The sequence below is a fragment of the Pipistrellus kuhlii genome, unplaced genomic scaffold (genome assembly GCF_014108245.1).
Source record: "Pipistrellus kuhlii isolate mPipKuh1 unplaced genomic scaffold, mPipKuh1.p scaffold_m20_p_5, whole genome shotgun sequence".
NCBI classification, from domain to species: Eukaryota; Metazoa; Chordata; class Mammalia; order Chiroptera; family Vespertilionidae; genus Pipistrellus; species Pipistrellus kuhlii.
In genome coordinates this window covers 23,222,299-23,239,154 of record NW_023425551.1, presented here as the reverse complement: position 1 = coordinate 23,239,154, position 16,856 = coordinate 23,222,299, and the positions used below count along the sequence as shown (strand labels likewise).

Here is a 16,856-nt window from a genome sequence, read left to right as displayed (position 1 = left end):
TTATTGATTTTTTTACAGAGAGGAAGAGAGAGGGATAGAGAGTTAGAAACATTGATGAGAGAGAAACATTGACCAGCTGCCTCCTGCACACCCCCCACTGGGGCTGTGCCTGCAACCAAGGAACATGCCCTTGACCAGAATCGAACCTGGGGCCTTTCAGTCCACAGGCCAACGCTCTATCCACTGAGCCAAACTGGTTTTGGCCAGAAATCTCTTGGCTACTCTTTCTCTTCCTCAAAGTTGTTTGCCTCTAAGGAGAGCTTATGCAGATTGCAGCCTTCCTGACGATCTTTTTGTCATAAATTGCTAGAACTATCTTTCTGAGTTCAACTTTACTTAGCATGACTTCATTTACTGAAATAAAATTACCTCGAAATAGGCTGAAAAAAATGGAGGGTCTGGATTTCTGGTGTCTCAATTAGGCTATGACAATAGAATACTGTCTCAGGACACTGGGACACCCACAAATGGCCACCTCACTGTCTCTCAATTGCTATGGAGAGGAATTGAACCATGGCCTCCTGGTTCATATGTCAATGCTCAACCACTGAGCCATGCCAGCTGGGCTAAAGGGACATTTTGAAGGGAAACTTCTTGGAAAGTTGCGCTGGGCTGGCAGGAGTGCTTATGAAGTGTTGCTGCACGTGCTCCTCTCCTTACTGCCTCCCGTCTCCTCTCCTTGTCCTTCACCTTCCCACGGGTGTCTCGTCTCTGGACTTATCTTCCAAAGTCAGAATTATGCCTCAACTCTTCTCCAATATGAAAAGGCATGATGAATGAAAGTCCTATCCAGGACTGGATCTTTGTGATAAACAATTCGTCAGCATGGCAATTGCTCAAGCACAGCTAGCAGTTGATAAATGTTGTGTAGGTGGAGAGTCCACTAGCTCCTTCTCGGGGAAAATGTTCCTTTTGATATCGGCTGATATAACACAGGACACTTTGATCCAGCTAAACAGGTAAGAGTTACCTCAAAACACCCACAGGAACTGTAATAATTTCAGGACACATACACACCAAATCATTGTTTCCTTTCTTTTTTAATTTTTTTACAATGGAATAGAAGGAGGAGGTGGGGAAGATAGACAGAGATAGATATGTAGAGAGACAGAGAGAGATAAGGAGGGAGATATATAGGCAGAGAAGGAAAAAGTGAATAGTATTTCTTTTTTCTTTTCTATTTTTTTAACCCACAACTAATAATGCATGTTGTTCCTGGTCCCAAAAACAAAAGCATACAAAAGATCCTAATTTGGGGGGTCATATTTTTGAGAACAGGAATCACATGTCTATTTTTATAATAGCCCTCACATTATTTATGTCACTGAAGGTCAAGTCTACTTTTTCTTGATCACATATTTCATAGTATTTCACTTATGGATATAAATATGGAAAGAAGCTATCTTCATCTTCTGAGATACTTTTGTGGCCTTTTGCCCAGAGAGAGTGGGAACCCTGTAAAATGATACACAAAAGGGCAAGATAATTCTCTACAATTTCCAAGGTACTATGAAAGGAAGATTTACTCATTGAACCTGGTTGTCTGCATATCTGAGTTGGTGGTCTAAAGCAAGGCCACCTCTGACAAATTTCATATGTTCATAAACTTGGACATAAACCATTTGGTCAATTTTGTAACATATCTGACTTTCTTAGAGAAGAACTTCTTTAAATGTCAGAATTAGATACTTATTCATGATAATACTGATGAAATGCACAAAAATGGTAATGGTGGAGAGTAAGTGGAAAAATATGTCTTTTATGGCTAGGGTAGAAGAACATATCTACGATTAGTCTCATAGTGTTACTATATCTATTTTTTCATATTAACATAGATAAACAATGTTACTTAAAATCTTATTAGTTTTTACTTACTTTATATTTCATTGTTATTCTCAAAATTTGTTACTTGAAACAAATTTCTTAAAACCCCTGGTTATGTCTGGGGACCGATGTGCCAACTCATAAGGATGAATCATAACTCGTTTAAGCCCCTTTGGTAACCTCATCCCCTCTATTTCCACTTGCTTCCCCAGCGTCCCCTGTGCTTATTTTAGCCAAGTAACAGTCCTCACCAGGAGACCCATGGGAGAGTCTGCTGGCGGGGATTCTAGGAAAGATTCATTTGCTTGATGAAGGGACAAGCACTCGGGGAGAGCAATCTAAGAATTTCTTCTTCCTGCCTTTAACATGGTTGTGAAGGATGCGAAATTTGGTGTTTATCAAACCTCCTGAGACTGTAGATGGCAAGTCTAAGGACAAAAAGCCAACACTCTGGAGATAGAAAAGTGGAAAATGACTAAGTCTTAAGTGATAATACTAAGCAATATCACTCTGAAACTACCTTCTTACAGGGTTCTTATTTTGTGAGATATTACATATCTTTATTGCTTGAGTCACGGTTGATTGGATATTCACTCAGCAAATACTGAATTATTTAAACATTGCTCCTGATGCTTGGGCTGCACCAGCATATCAAATATACAACCTCCCTGGCCTCACAGGCAATGTACCACGTCAGAGGAGACATACACTACAGAAACAAAAATTTGGCATGTAATGTGCCAGGGAATGACAGTCATTATGGAGAGTATAAAGCAAGGCAAGGGGATAGAGAATCATAAAAGATAACTTAGATAGGTTGCTCATGGAGGTTTTTCTGAGGGCTAATCATTTGAGCAGAGACATGAAAGAGTGAGCCAGGTGGCTATCTGGGGAGACTGTTATTTATAGGCAAAAGCACCATTAACTTATATCTCCAATAAGTTTTTATTCATGCTTCAAAACAGAGCTCAAATATCATCATTTCTGGGATGTCTTCCAGGACCTCCCACTCAATAAAATGAATCCCTTCCTCTTGTGGGCTCCTCTATACCTTAACATCTACTATTACGGTCATCAGGTCTTCTTTTAATTTACTTGTTGACATAGCTTAGAAAGTCACCTTCTCTAGACTGTGAGACTCCAGAAGGACAAGATCAATCTTAGTCACTACTATTTTGGCTCCTAGCATGCAGTACTTGCTATCTAATAGACTTCTCTCCTTCGACTGTTCTGGATATAAATGTGAGGTATTCACTGCAGTGTGATTAATAATGGGCACCTATAATAAAATATTATTGAAGGGAGATTATGTTTTGTGCTGAAGAAATTTGTCTTGCAAGCACTGGGAAAGCTGACTACTCTGAGATATCATGTACAAACCAAGCAGGTCACCTAGGCAGGAAATCTTTGGTTTTCACTTAGGAGAGAAAAATATATAAGATGACTGAGAAGCAAGCTGGTTCCCTATCAGGTACATCTGTCTAATCACATTATGTCATTGGTCTTTTGAAAGACTGCCAAATAGTAATTGTAAGACCATTCACCCAGATTAGGTAATGAGAGTCTTCTGAGCATTTCTCCTGGTTGGAGAGAAAGAGGCTCATTTTGCTTCTAGATCTTGAATGAATCCTCATCTGTAAACCTTCCTCTTAGGCAACTTTCGAACTCATTTCAGTGCAGAGGGAAGCATATTGTTGGCTCAACTCTAAATGAACTGGGTTTGCCATAAAATTCAACCTAGCAGGTATTGTATTTTTAATGCCAAAGGTGAATAGAAAGGAAAAAGGACATGTGAAGAAACTGAAAACATCAGTGAAGGCTTAAAGAAAATGAAAAAAGAATTTTATTAGACACACCTGTGTGGAAATATAATAAAAAGAGGATCAGTGGATATTAAGTGTATTTTGTTGTTGTTATTTGTTAATCCTCACCGAAGGATATATTTTCCATTGATCCTTAGAGAGAGTGGAAAGGAGGTAGAGTTAGGGGGAGAAAGAGACAGAGAGAGAGAGATTGATGTGAGAGAGTCACATCAGTTGGTTGCCTTTCCAGGTAAGTGCTCTTACAGGGAATTGAACCCATGACTCTTCTGTGAATAGAAAGAGCTCTAACCACTGACCACACCAGCCAAGGCTATTAAGTGTATTTTTTAATTAAATCCAAAGTTTACAGAATAAAGTAAACAATGTATTTTTAAAAAATTTTCTCCCTCAATAGCAAAACAGGAAGAAAGGCATTTGCTTTTATTTATAATCTCAAATAGAACCAAATTTCCTTCCCTGGGTGTTATGTTGACTGACATTAATATTAATAATTAATATTTTTAATATGTTTGCTTTCCATTTAAATAAAACTCTTTTAAATTCAGAAATAAAAATAATGTATTTTAAATTGTAAGGGTATAATGACAAACCTACAGCCAAAATCATACTAAATGGGCAAAAACTAAATTCATTTCCCCTAAGAATGGGAATAAGACAGGAATGACCACTCTTGTTCAATATAGTATTGGAAGAGCTAGCCATAGCAATCAAATAAGAAGAAGAAATAAAAGGCATCCAAATTGGAAAAGAACAAGTAAAACTGTCCTTATTTGCAGATGACATGATACTATGCATAGAAAATCCCAAAGATTCCATCAAAAAACTACTAGACCTAATAAATGAATTTGGCAATGTGGCAGGATACAAAATTAACACCCAGAAAACTATGGCCTATTTATATAACAATAATGAACTCACAGAAAGAGAAATGAAAAAAAAAATTCCATTTATCAAAGCACCAAAAAAATTAAGATACCTAGGAATAAATTTATCTAAGTATGTAAAAGACGTGTACTGGGAAAACTATAGGACCTTGAAAAAAGAGATAGAGGAAGACATAAACAAATGGAAGAGCATACCATGTTCATAGGTTGGTAGAATCAACATCATTAAAATGTCCATACCAACCATAGAAATCTACAGATTCAATGCAATCCCCATTAAAATACCAATGGCATATTTCAAATATCCAGAACAAGCTCTCCAAAAATTCATCTGCAATAATAAAAAAAAAAGACCCTGGATAGTCACAGCAATCCTGAGAATAAAGAACAAAGTTGGAGGGATCACAATACCAGATATCAAGTTATATTACCAAGCAACAGTTTTCAAAACTGCCTAGTACTGGCACAAGAACAGACATATAGATCAATGGAACAGAACAGAGAACCCAGAAATCAACCCAAGCTACTATGCTTAATTAATATTTGACAAAGGAGGCAAAAGCATACAATGGAGTCAAGACAGTCTCTTCAATAAATGGTGCTGGGAAATTTGGTAAGATGCATGCAAAAAAATGAACTAGATCACCAATTTACACCATACACAAAAACAAACTTAAAATGGCTAAAGAACTTAAATGTAAGAGGGGAAATCATAAAACTCCTATAAGACTCCATAGTCAGCAAAATAACAAACATATACCATAGCAATATCTTTACCAACACAGCTCCTGGGAAATGGAGACTATGGAGAAAATAAACAAATGGAACTACATCAAAATAAAAACCTTCTGCAAGCAAAAGAGACCATCAACAAAACAACAAGAAAGCCCACTATATGGGAGAACATATTTGTCAATGATATTTCAGATAAAGGTTTAATTTCCCAAATTTATAGAGAACTCATAGAACTTAACATAAAAAGAAAAGAAAAGAAAAAAAAAGATAATCCAATGGGCAAAGGACCTAATTAGACACCTAATTTTTGAAAGATGACATACAGAAGGCCAAGAGACAAATGAAAACATGCTCAGTCACTAATCATCTGTGAGATGCGAATCAAAATAACAATGAGATACCATCTCACATCTGTCAAAATAGCTATCATCAACAAATCAACAAACGACAAGTGCTGATGAGGATTTGGAGAAAAAGGAACCCTCGTGCACTGTTGGTGGGAATGCAGACTGGTGCAATTACTGTGGAAGACAATATAAAGTCTCCTCAAAAAGTTAAAAATGAAACTCCCATTTGACCCAATAATCCCACTTCTAGGACTATATCCCAAGAAATCAGAAATACTAATCTGAAAGGATATATGCACCTCTATGTTAATAGCAGCACAATTTACAATAGCTAAGATTGGAAAACAGCCTAAGTGCCCTTCAGCAGATGAGTGGATTAGAAAATGGTGGTACATCTACACAATGGAATACTAACCTACTGTAAAAAAGAAGGAACTTTTACCATTTACAACAGCATGGATGGATCTGGAAAGCATTATGCTAAGCGAAATAAGCCAGTCTGAGAAAGATAAATATCACATGATCTCACTCATATGTGGAATATAATGATCAAAATAACTTGATAAACAAGAATAGATCCAGAGACAAATGGCGGGGTGGGAGGTGGGGGAGGGAGGAGGGGAAATGTTAGAAAGCAACCAAAGGACTTGTATGCATGCATATTAGCATAACCAATGGACACAGACACTGGGTCAGTGGGGGCTTGCCTGAGGTGGGAATGGCTGGGGTGGGTTGGGGGAGGTCAATCAGGGAAAAGGGAGACATATGTAAAACTTTAGACAATAAATTTAAAAAAATTGAATTAAAAAATTGTAAGGGTATAAAAATTTAAATGTATATGCATCACAAAATTTGTTTTAAGGATGGCTTAGAGTTAACTAGTGTCAATAAATATTTTCAAGAAATATTTTTAAAAAGATAATTCCTAGATACATTTTCTTTGAGTTTTCATTTGAGGTTTCAAATTCCGTTTTTCATGTTTTTTAAGGAAACTTACCATACATATAGTTTCCATCACAAGAATAAAAATAAGTTTTAAAGGATTGTAGAATAGATCGGTACATATAAAATATTCTTTAGAAGAATGTAATTATAACACCAGAAATGGTTTAGGAAGATCAGCTTCCTAAAAAGTTCATCCTGGTACATGCTGGTTTGTTCCTTATGCATTAGTTGCTCTACCAGGTTAGGACATATCCAAACTTCCAGGACCATCCTTGACCCTCTTCCTCTTTATTAAGGGAGGGACATCCTCCCATCTTCACCAGGAGAGGGTCAAGGTTAGTTTAGCAGTGGCCAGCATCTGGTCTAGAGCAACCAAGTAGCACTAGGGACAAAGGTGTACTGGGGAGGTGATGAGATTGGATTACATGTATTACGCAAACTGAGCAGCTGCAACTGAATGGGATTCGTAGATTAGAATTAATGGAAAACATACAACTGTTCTTTGTCATCGGAAGGGCTTCTTTGGATAGCAATTGGAGACACCTGTAGGGTTTTTAAGAGAGGCAATTTTATATTCATCATACTTCTTCCCCCCTGCTCTTCCTCTCTTTCTTCATCAGTTTTCTTTTTTTGGGGGGGAAGTGGGTGGGTGTTGAAACCTTAGCCTATTCTCTTAACTAGAAGAGTATCTGCCAGCAGAAAAGTCAACAAACTCACAGGAGACAAAAGACATTCTTAGTTTGATTGCTCCTAATAAGCTTCAGTGCTTCCAGACCGCATAATGTCATAGAATTGTTTGTAATGCTCCTTTAAAAGGGTGACAGGGTTCAGAAATAAACTGCACGTGGTAAGAAGAGCCTCCCAGGGGTTATGCCTGCGAAGTGAGTGGCGAGGCTTTGGGAGCGGTGGTGGTTTCCGGCCATTAGCGTTACTAACCAGGCGGGCTTCGCATTTATGGGAATCTACTCAGAGCAGGATGACACAGGCAACCTTCACTAAGCCACCCTGCCTGATTTCCTCAAGGTCATGCTGAAACAAACTTTCCTCCAATCATCTTTGATTGGAACGTTTCATTATTTTTATACGTCCTTGAGCTAGAGAGGGGCCAGGCAGTAGCTGCATTAGGTCCATGGGTCACACAATCATATCGAGTGCTTTGTGCCCGCATAAAGCAATTACTGTCAACTGTCAATTAACCTCGTTATCGAAGGAAGCATTAATGTAGAAAATACAAATCCTAGATAACCTACCCGTGTCTTTCTTGCTGCCATAGTTGCAGCTGAGGGGAGAGTCAGATAATGGAAGTGCCAGGGGGAGCTTGGGTTGAGAGGTCTCTTCAGGAAAATGTGAGCAGAGGTGCTAAATTCAGCTGCCACTATGCCCGCTACTTAAGCCAGCTGCCCTTTTGCACAGCACCAGGAAGCAAAAATAACATTGCTTTCCCCGCAACTTCTGGCTGAAAAACAAAAGGCATTGGGCAGGGGACGCCAGCAGAAAGTGGCAGGGAAGGCACACGGAGAGGCTGGCAGGCACCTGCAGTCAGAGCCCAGCGGCCTGGAGGGACCACAAGCGGGTTCTCTGCACCTTCCTCCATAGGAAGCTCATTGCCCAAGGCTTTTGGGGACAATGTTTGGGTGTTTTGCCCTTTAGGATTTTGACGGTGTCAACCCAATGTGGTAAAATGTGTCTAATTGCCAGTGTTAAAGTTAATCATTTATAATTTCTCATGTGATAAACATTCTTTCGCTATAGGTTCCTACACAAATAACTGCATGTCCTGAAGGTCCTCGGCATTAGTGCTATCCCCGTTGTTCTCAGGTAAGAAACCCTTCAGGTTGGCACCTCATCCAGGCCAGGAGCCACAGGAGGGGTGAAGATGACACCTCTTCAAGTGATCCCTCATGGCATTGCTCTGGGAAGGGGCGACATTTCAACAAGTCGGGGGGAGGGGGGAGATAAAGCAATAAGAATAAAACTACAGTGGGCTTCCAGGACCCACTGAGCAGGTGAGGGCCCTGGGGGGAAAGACAGAAGGGACAGCAGACTAAAATCACAGCAAAGATAAGCAAAAGAGAGCTGGAAAATAGTCTTCAGGAAATGAAGGCAAAAAAATTATAACATTATATGTTTTGATGAAGAAAATATTTTGAGTATGTTAAAAAAAAAAAAAAAAAAAAAAAAAGACAACAGATGCAAAATGGCATTATTTGTGCTAGGCCCCATGTCAGCAAACCAAGATTCAGTACTTATGCTAGCTTCGGTTTCAGCTTGCCAGGAACATGACTTTTAACCAGGTTAACATGGCATGGATAGGTCAGCATTAGTGAGATAACCCAGCCCATAGTCGCTTCTGTTCCCCTTTGGAGAGCAATCTTGCCTGAAAAAACACATTCTTTCCTAATAATTTCCCTTGTCCACCCCCCTTCCGCCTTTAAAAAACCCTTCCTTGTCCATAGCTCTGTGGGTTTCTTTTATTTGCTAGTTGGGATGCTGTCCAATTCATGAATCACTGAATAAAACCAATCTGAGCCTTAACATCACTAGGTTAAATTTTTGTTATTTAACAGGTTAAAAGTATATAAAAAGCCAAATTCTGTAAATACAAATTTGCAATAAAATTAATGGGATCGAGGAAGAAGTCCATTGGCCAGTTTTTGCCTCAAAATTAATTTGTGTATATTAGAGTCAAAATCCGGTAGAAAATTGGATAAGTAGGTACAAAAAATCAAGTGAAAGAGGAACAGTGGAAAACATAAGGAGATTTCTGGAGACTACTGGCCAGAATTCTTCTTAATATTAGGGAGAAAGAGAGAGATGAAGGGGGGAAAGGGAGGGGATAAATAAATATAACAGGAACTTAAGGCTAGTGACTATAAAATGGGAAGTAATAGCAGGGAAGATTATGAAAATGTAAATGTCAGCGGGGGAAAAAAAAAAAGAAAAAGAAAAAAAAAAGCTGAAACCGGTTTGGCTCAGTGGATAAAGCGTCGGCCTGTGGACTGAAGGGTCCCGGATTCGATTTCGGTCAAGGGCATGTACCTTGGTTGCGGGCACATCCCCAGTGAGGGGTGTGCAAGAGGCAGCTGATCGATGGTTCTCTCTCATCGATGTTTCTAACTCTCTATCCCTCCTCTTCCTCTCTGTAAAAAATCAATAAAATATATTTTTAAAAAAATAACAGTTAAAGAAATGAGTTAAGCTGCATCTCTCTGATTGATTACTTAGTCTGTGAATTTTTCTATGAAGCTCATCAGCTAGAGAAGGTGAATTCAGATGTAATGAAAATGTGATGTTATGAATTCTGGTTAAAAAAGGAAGGAGGAAATCAAAGGTTATTATTGCTTCTCTTTCCTTTTTTAAGACACAAAGACAACAAGAAACATGGAGGATAATATTAGATGTAATCAAAGAAGCAAACAAATAGAAAGTCCCCATTCTTTGTACCAAACATGAAGCTCACATGACCAAATTCAAGGACACTGAAAGCTGAAGAATATCTCCAGTGTCAAACAGGTGCTAAAAGTTTCTGGCCAATGCAATGTCAAAATGTCTAAAGAGCATATGTAATGAGTCTTTAAGGAGAATGGCAAGATGACAGTGGAAGACCTAGAGACATGATTTGACTTTCTATAACAGAAGGAGAGGCATTTGCTAATAGAAAACATGTTAATATTGCATTTCTATTTAATTTTGTATTGTGTTTTTATTGTATTCCTTCTAGCCAAGGAAGAATTACAGAGGCAATGCATGTCTTTAGAAATACCAAGGGAGAAAGGGATAAAAAGAAACCAAAAAAGCATACAGATTTAAGTTTTCTAGATAATTCTTCCATGCAGGAAGTATATGTTTTTAAACCTTATGCCAATGGCAATTTTCTCTCAGGCAAGTATTTTGATATGAAGATTTGGAATTTTATAAGGCAAGTCCAAAGAAAGAAATATTAGATAATACATAAAATATTGAAATCTGCTAAGCAACAGAAGTTGAGAGATTTGCTTGATAGCACCAATCTAAGCACCTACTTAGGTTTACAGGGGATAAGGATGAGGGAATGAGAAAGACTGTGACCAGATTATAACACACTCCTTGTGTTGTTGTCAAGGGCTACAGGATATTTTATACAAGAACATATAACTCAGTACATCAAAAAGTAAGTCAGTGACAGTCTGGGAGCTTACTAATGGGTCTTAGAACAGCATGTAGAGGCTTCCACCAACTATTTGTATCAATCTGAAAAATGTGCAGAAGAGCCATTGGAAAGATTTAAAAACAACCTTCTGATTCTGACTACACTGAACCCTGGATGTGGTACGTGTGCTTGCCCAGGTTGCATGGGTGTCTGCTATTTCCACAAATCAGCTGGCAAATGAAAGACCTGAATATAAATTAGGTAATAGACATTTACTTGACTCACGACTTGAGGTTTATGAGTCCTTTCATTCTTCTCCTGGTTATACACAGGTAAAAAACATCTATAGAATCTTTTGGGTCCCTGGCCCTTTATAGAAACTTGGTCTATGTTTCCAACAGACCCAAACATGTTCAGAGCAGACCCAAACATTAAGCAACATTTATTTAGGAGATATTAGCTAATGGCACAGCTGGATAACTGAAGAGGTATGAGTTAATAATGATTTCATCTTTCTCATGTTCAAAAATACTAGAATGATCACAGACCCAAGGACCACACACTTGAAGTCTGGGCAGCTTAAGAAACTATGGAAGTGTGTTCCCCACCCCCCAAAAAAAATTCACATTACCTCAGACTGTATTTGGAAGTAGGGCTTTCAAGAGGAAATTAAGATTAAAGAGGTCTTCCATCCAAGTACTAACCAGGCCTGACCCTGCTTAGCTTTGGGGATCAGCCAGACACTGGGGGTGGGGTGGGTCAGGGCATGTGCCATGTGCCAGGGGGTGGGGGAGGCTGGGAGGAGGTTAATGGGGGAAAAAGGACACATATGTGCTACTATTTGTAATACTTTAAACAATAAAAAATTTTTTAAAAATTAAATAAGGTCAGTGGGGGAACCTTAATCCAATATATGTCTGTATAAGAAGAGGAGAGTAGGACATTGATAAGCAGAGGGAAGTACATGTGAAAATGTATGGAGAAGTAGGCCATTTAAAAGCCAAGGAGAGAGGGATCAGAAAAATCAACCTTGCCAACACTTTGATCTCAGACTTCTAGCTTCCAGAACCAGGAGAAAATGAATTCTGTTGTTTAAGCCACCCAATCTGAGGTGCTTTGTGATGGCAGTTATAACAAACTAATATTTTAGACTCCTATAATGAACCCCCCTTTTTTTTCTTAGAAGTCTGAAATAAGACCCAATTTGCTTTTGTGATTAAATGGATTCTACATGATACTCACAACCCCAACAGGAAAGGCCAACACAGCTAGTATCCAGTCCCGAAGAGAGATGAGCTTCCTGAGTTGCCTCTCTTGTTCTTGGTTCCCACTTCCTCTAGTCAGAAGACTGGAAAGATCAGTCAGCACACAGATGCCAAAAAAGACAGCCTGTATAACCTGGAGGAGACAATAACTGCTGTTAGTCCATTAGCTCTACAGAGACCCAGACTGTACAACAGCAAATAAGCTATATGTTTGCAAAACAACATGTGATAAGAGAGGATCAGAAGCACATTTAAAAAGCTGGCCATACACATAACAAAAGAGAAAAAAAGCTGAGAAAATTCATCTCACAACCATTACTTCCATTTTGCTCACCTAAGGACAAATGCAAAACATGCATGCACACACACAGTTCGACAGAAAGCAACATCAATCATCAAAATGACATGTCCATTAATTTAACACCTGTGTTCTAGTTATATTGACTGGTGAGGTTTAACAAACATCTAAGACATGCAAGGAAAAGGACCAGCGTATTCTGAATAATAAATGAGACAATTCAGTCTGACTGTGAAGAAACCTTCCTCCTATGCTTTAATCTGTTAGAATTAGAATGTTTTATCAAATGGAGTGGTAGAAAGCATCTAGTCTATGAGTCATAAATAAATCAACTGAATGCACCAATCAAGACTGGTGTAGAGTAAATTTTTGTTGTCAAACTTGAAGTAAATGATTTCCTTCTCAGGTTTTCAGTTTTTATGAACTAACATCTTCACAAGCACTGCAAACTTATGTAGATACCCACATCATTGTCCCCAAATAAAGTAACCAATTGTACTTTCCCAAATCAATTACAACCTGAATTACTTAACTGTTTTAATTGTACTGTTACAGAGAGAGAACACTGAAATGCTATAGCCCAATAATTATTTGTGAAATTCTTAATGTGGGTGCTAATGCATTAATGATCCAGAGCTACGAGTGGAGGCAGGCAACATACTGTAACACAGCTTGGCAATGATAATTCAGATTATGGAAAGGGCAGAAAATGTATTCCCTAGGCTCAACATCATGCCCATTTAACACCAACAAAAGATTCAAGAGTATTATTCTGGTTTCTTCTAAGAGAAATGATTTTCTGATGATGTATTTATTTATAAAAGATACAACTTTATCAATTACCTGTTTAGAAAACATAATTTTGGGGGTAAATTTCCATGTTGGCTGTGGAAGAACCTGTGACAGCTCTGTGGATGGGTTCCCCCCTGAGGCACAGAACAAAGGAAAGAAGGGCACTCAAAATCACCTGATTCTACCCCTTAGCACAGCACTGCCACACTCACATTGTTATTCACTCTGTTCAAAGTTGTATAGATGCCACTTTGAAAATTCCCTGTAATGGAAACTTCATCATCAGTCTGTGTTAAATAAACAAAAGTCCTTCAGTATGTTTATATATAACTAGAAGCCCAGTGCACAAAATTCATGCATGGGGGTGGGGAGGTTGTCCCTCAGCTCAACCTGCACCATCTCTAATCTGGGACCCCTCAAGGAATGTTCGAGCACCTGTTTAGGCCCTATCCTACCAGGACTGCTGGCTCCCAACTGCTGGCTCTCAACTGCTCTTCTGCCTGCCCTCCTGATAGTTCCTAACTGCTTCTGCCAGTCAGCCTGATCACCCCCTAACTACTCCCCTGCCAGCCTGATTGATGCCTAACTGCACCCCCCTGTCAGCCTGATTGCCCCTAATTGCCCTCCTCTGAAGACCTGGGAATGGAACAGACTGAAGATTCTCAGAGAGAAGGAGGTAGAGGGTGGGAAGATATTAAACAAAGATCTTATATGCATGGACATAGACAATAGAGTGGTGAAGGCCTGGGGTGGTGCAAGAAGGGGGCAGAGGAAAGCAATGGTTGGAGGTAGGAGGGGAGAGGGACATCTGTAATAATCTCAACAATAAAGATTTAAATAAATATATATTTTTAAATGTGAAGGTTACCCAGAGATGCACAAGTGAATCTTAAGTAGGATTACCTAGAAGCATTATTCAGCCCCAGCCATTCTACAGAGTTGGCATTTCTAAACCATCAACTCAGCATGACACACACATACACCATGTGCCTTTGAGTTCTTAGCAGGTTGGTGGTTTTTATTATTTTGTGTTACATGTAGAAATGAAGTGGTCAATTGTACCATTTCCCTCCAAGAAATATACATAGGGATTTATCAGAATGCAAAAAATATCCTAGGATACTTTGCAGTCACTTTAGCATTTGTTCTTCTTGAACATTTTTCTACAGTTTAATTCCTTGTGCATCTTTTCTTTATGCACATAACTCTCCCTGTCAGAAACTTAGATTTTTTTTTACTGAGTCATGTTAAGTTTAGGATTAATTTCCACAAATATGGAGATGTACCCAAATCCCATTCATATCCTTTTCTTTTTTACACATGAGTGATTTTCATTAAAGTAATTTTCTGCCGCTTGCCTGTTTGGCTCAATGAATATAGCCATCAGCTGGGAACCGAAGGGTCCCAAGTTCGATTCTGATCATGGGCACACACCTCGGTTGTAGACTCCTTCCTAGCTATGGTCTGGGCTCATGCAGGAGACAACCATCAATGTGCTTCTTTCACATCGATATTTCTATCTGTCTTTCCCCCTCTCTAAAAATCAATGGAAAAATATTCTCAGGTGAGAATTTAAAAAATGACAATAATAAAAGAAAAGAAATAAATAGAAATCCTAACAAAACAAAACAAAACACCAAAAATATGTTTTCCTTTTTTTCTCTGAATGCACTAAACAATACAATTCTGTTTATACTTTAGGGAAAATTCAATAGACATATAATTTATCCATATATATAATGGTTTATCCAAAATAGGGTTTTTATTTTATTTTATTTTATTAGATTATCTTCAGTATCCTCAATTATATGTAATTGTACCAAATCTATAGTCTATATATCAGGTCGTGTCATCATTAATTAGTTTGTAATTTTTACATTCCTGCTTAATTGGCCAAATTCAGGCAAGAACCAAAAATGCACCAAAATGGAAAAACAACACCTTAAGTGATAATTTGAATCATTATTTATATGAAATTTTAAAGACTTGATTACCCATATCTTGCCCTTGGGAAGCAAGATTTCCAATGATTTATACTATGGTGTAACACATTTTACTTATATTGCATTTTCATAAAATGAACATAAAGAGTACTTTTGAAGATTTTGATTATTTTAAAGTTACTGTTAGACATGGTAGACAGAATAAACAAGAAGATGTCACTCTGCGGGGCAATAACAAAACAACAGTGATGAAGAACATGGAATGAAGGAAAATTGTGGGGAGAACATATGGGAAGAAGGCAGGGAGACTTATAGGTATCATAAGGGAAGTCCTAGAGGAGTTCTCTATGTGAGGATAAGGGGATTAATTTAAGGGGAGATGATCAAGAAGAAATAAAACTCTGTCTAAACTCTTTTATAGTGAGAGAACAAAGTACTATGTAACCTTTAATAAATGTATATGTAATCTAGGAAAGATATACAAGACAGATGGATGGATGGATGGATGGATGGATGGGTGGATGGATGGATAGATAGAGATAGATAGATAGATAGATGATAGATAGATAGATAGATAGATAGATAGATAGATAGATAGATAGATGATAGATAGATAGATAAAGATATATAGCATTAAATAGATATGACACACAAATATAACATACATGGTATTTGTGCAGGGTGTGTGTGTGTGTGTGTGTGTGTGTGTGTGTGTGTGTGTGTAATTTCTCTTATGCAGAAAGTCAGATAACACATTTGGATAAATGGTGTGAGCTTGAGGCCTTCCTATATATCTTAGCTATCGTTACTTAGCATGTGGCACTGTACCAAAAACATTTTGCTATCAGTTCATAAAACTTCCAATGCAGTTCTTGCCAGAAACCAATCTACGGCTGTATCTGTGCTCAATGAAGAATGAATTTGACTGAAGGAGTTAAACAATATGTGAAAAAGATCCAAAAGCAATAAAATAGCAGTACTAGTAAACACAATCTTCAAGGGATTCCCCATTCATTCCACACATATCTTACTTTTTAATAGTGCATAATTCCTTCTCCTTATTACCAAGATCAAGAGTGAATGCCAAAAGTATTTAGGCACTGTGGGACAGTGAGTGGATATGAAATTAGATGAATGTATCACATGATCTCAGTCATATGTGGAATCTAATGAACAAAATAAACTGATGAACATAATAGATCCAGAGACATAGAAGCATGGAACAGACTGACAAATCTCATAAGGAAGGTCGAGGAGGGTGGGTGGATAGGCAGAGATTAACTAAAGAACTTGTATGCATATATGCATAACCCAAGGACACAGATAATAGGGTAGGGAGGCAGCTAGAAAAGGTCAATGGGGGAAAAGGGGGACATCTGCAATACTTTCAACAATAAAGACTAAAAAAAAAAAAAAAAAAAGAAAGAAAACAAAGAAAGGAAGAAATCAGATGAATGAATTATTGTAGGATTCCTTTGCATTTGTTTCCAGTGCCTTCCTTGCCTGAGACATCTGAACATTCCTAGCAGTTCTTCAGCTACAGGGATCCATCTCAGTTACTGTATGGAGTCTGTCCATTACCAAAAAGCTGTTATCAGTTACATGTTTGAATACTACTCCGTAGAGAAATCAATGCATTTAAAAGTACCAGAGGGTCTCTCTGCTTCCTTCATCCACTGAGACTATACCCATCAGATGCACTGCCTGGTGAATTTTTCTCTACTGCCCTTAGAGAGTGTGAGCCTGAATAAGCCAATTTGGCTCTCTGACTGTAATGACTGTAACGCTATTTTTCTAACTCTGTCATTAAAATGATGTGCTTTAAGCCCAAGCATTCTCAAAGAATGTTCACCACAAGCATTTCTGAGGAG

The 16,856-nt window shown here is 38.2% G+C and overlaps 1 protein-coding gene across 14 annotated transcripts in view; it reads right to left on the bottom strand.

The window, feature by feature from the left end:
* The window catches only part of AIG1 (androgen induced 1), a 166,011-nt gene that overhangs the window by 123,436 nt on the left and 25,719 nt on the right, over positions 1-16,856 (bottom strand). For all 14 annotated transcript variants that reach the window (XR_006739990.1, XR_006739991.1, XM_036414795.2 and 11 more), the window contains exon 2: positions 11,930-12,085. Coding sequence is in view for 12 of the 14 variants with exons in the window: in XM_036414795.2 (XP_036270688.1) it covers positions 11,930-12,085 (156 nt within the window). In the remaining 2 variants the exon portion in view is untranslated. The remainder of the gene's footprint in view (positions 1-11,929; positions 12,086-16,856) is intronic.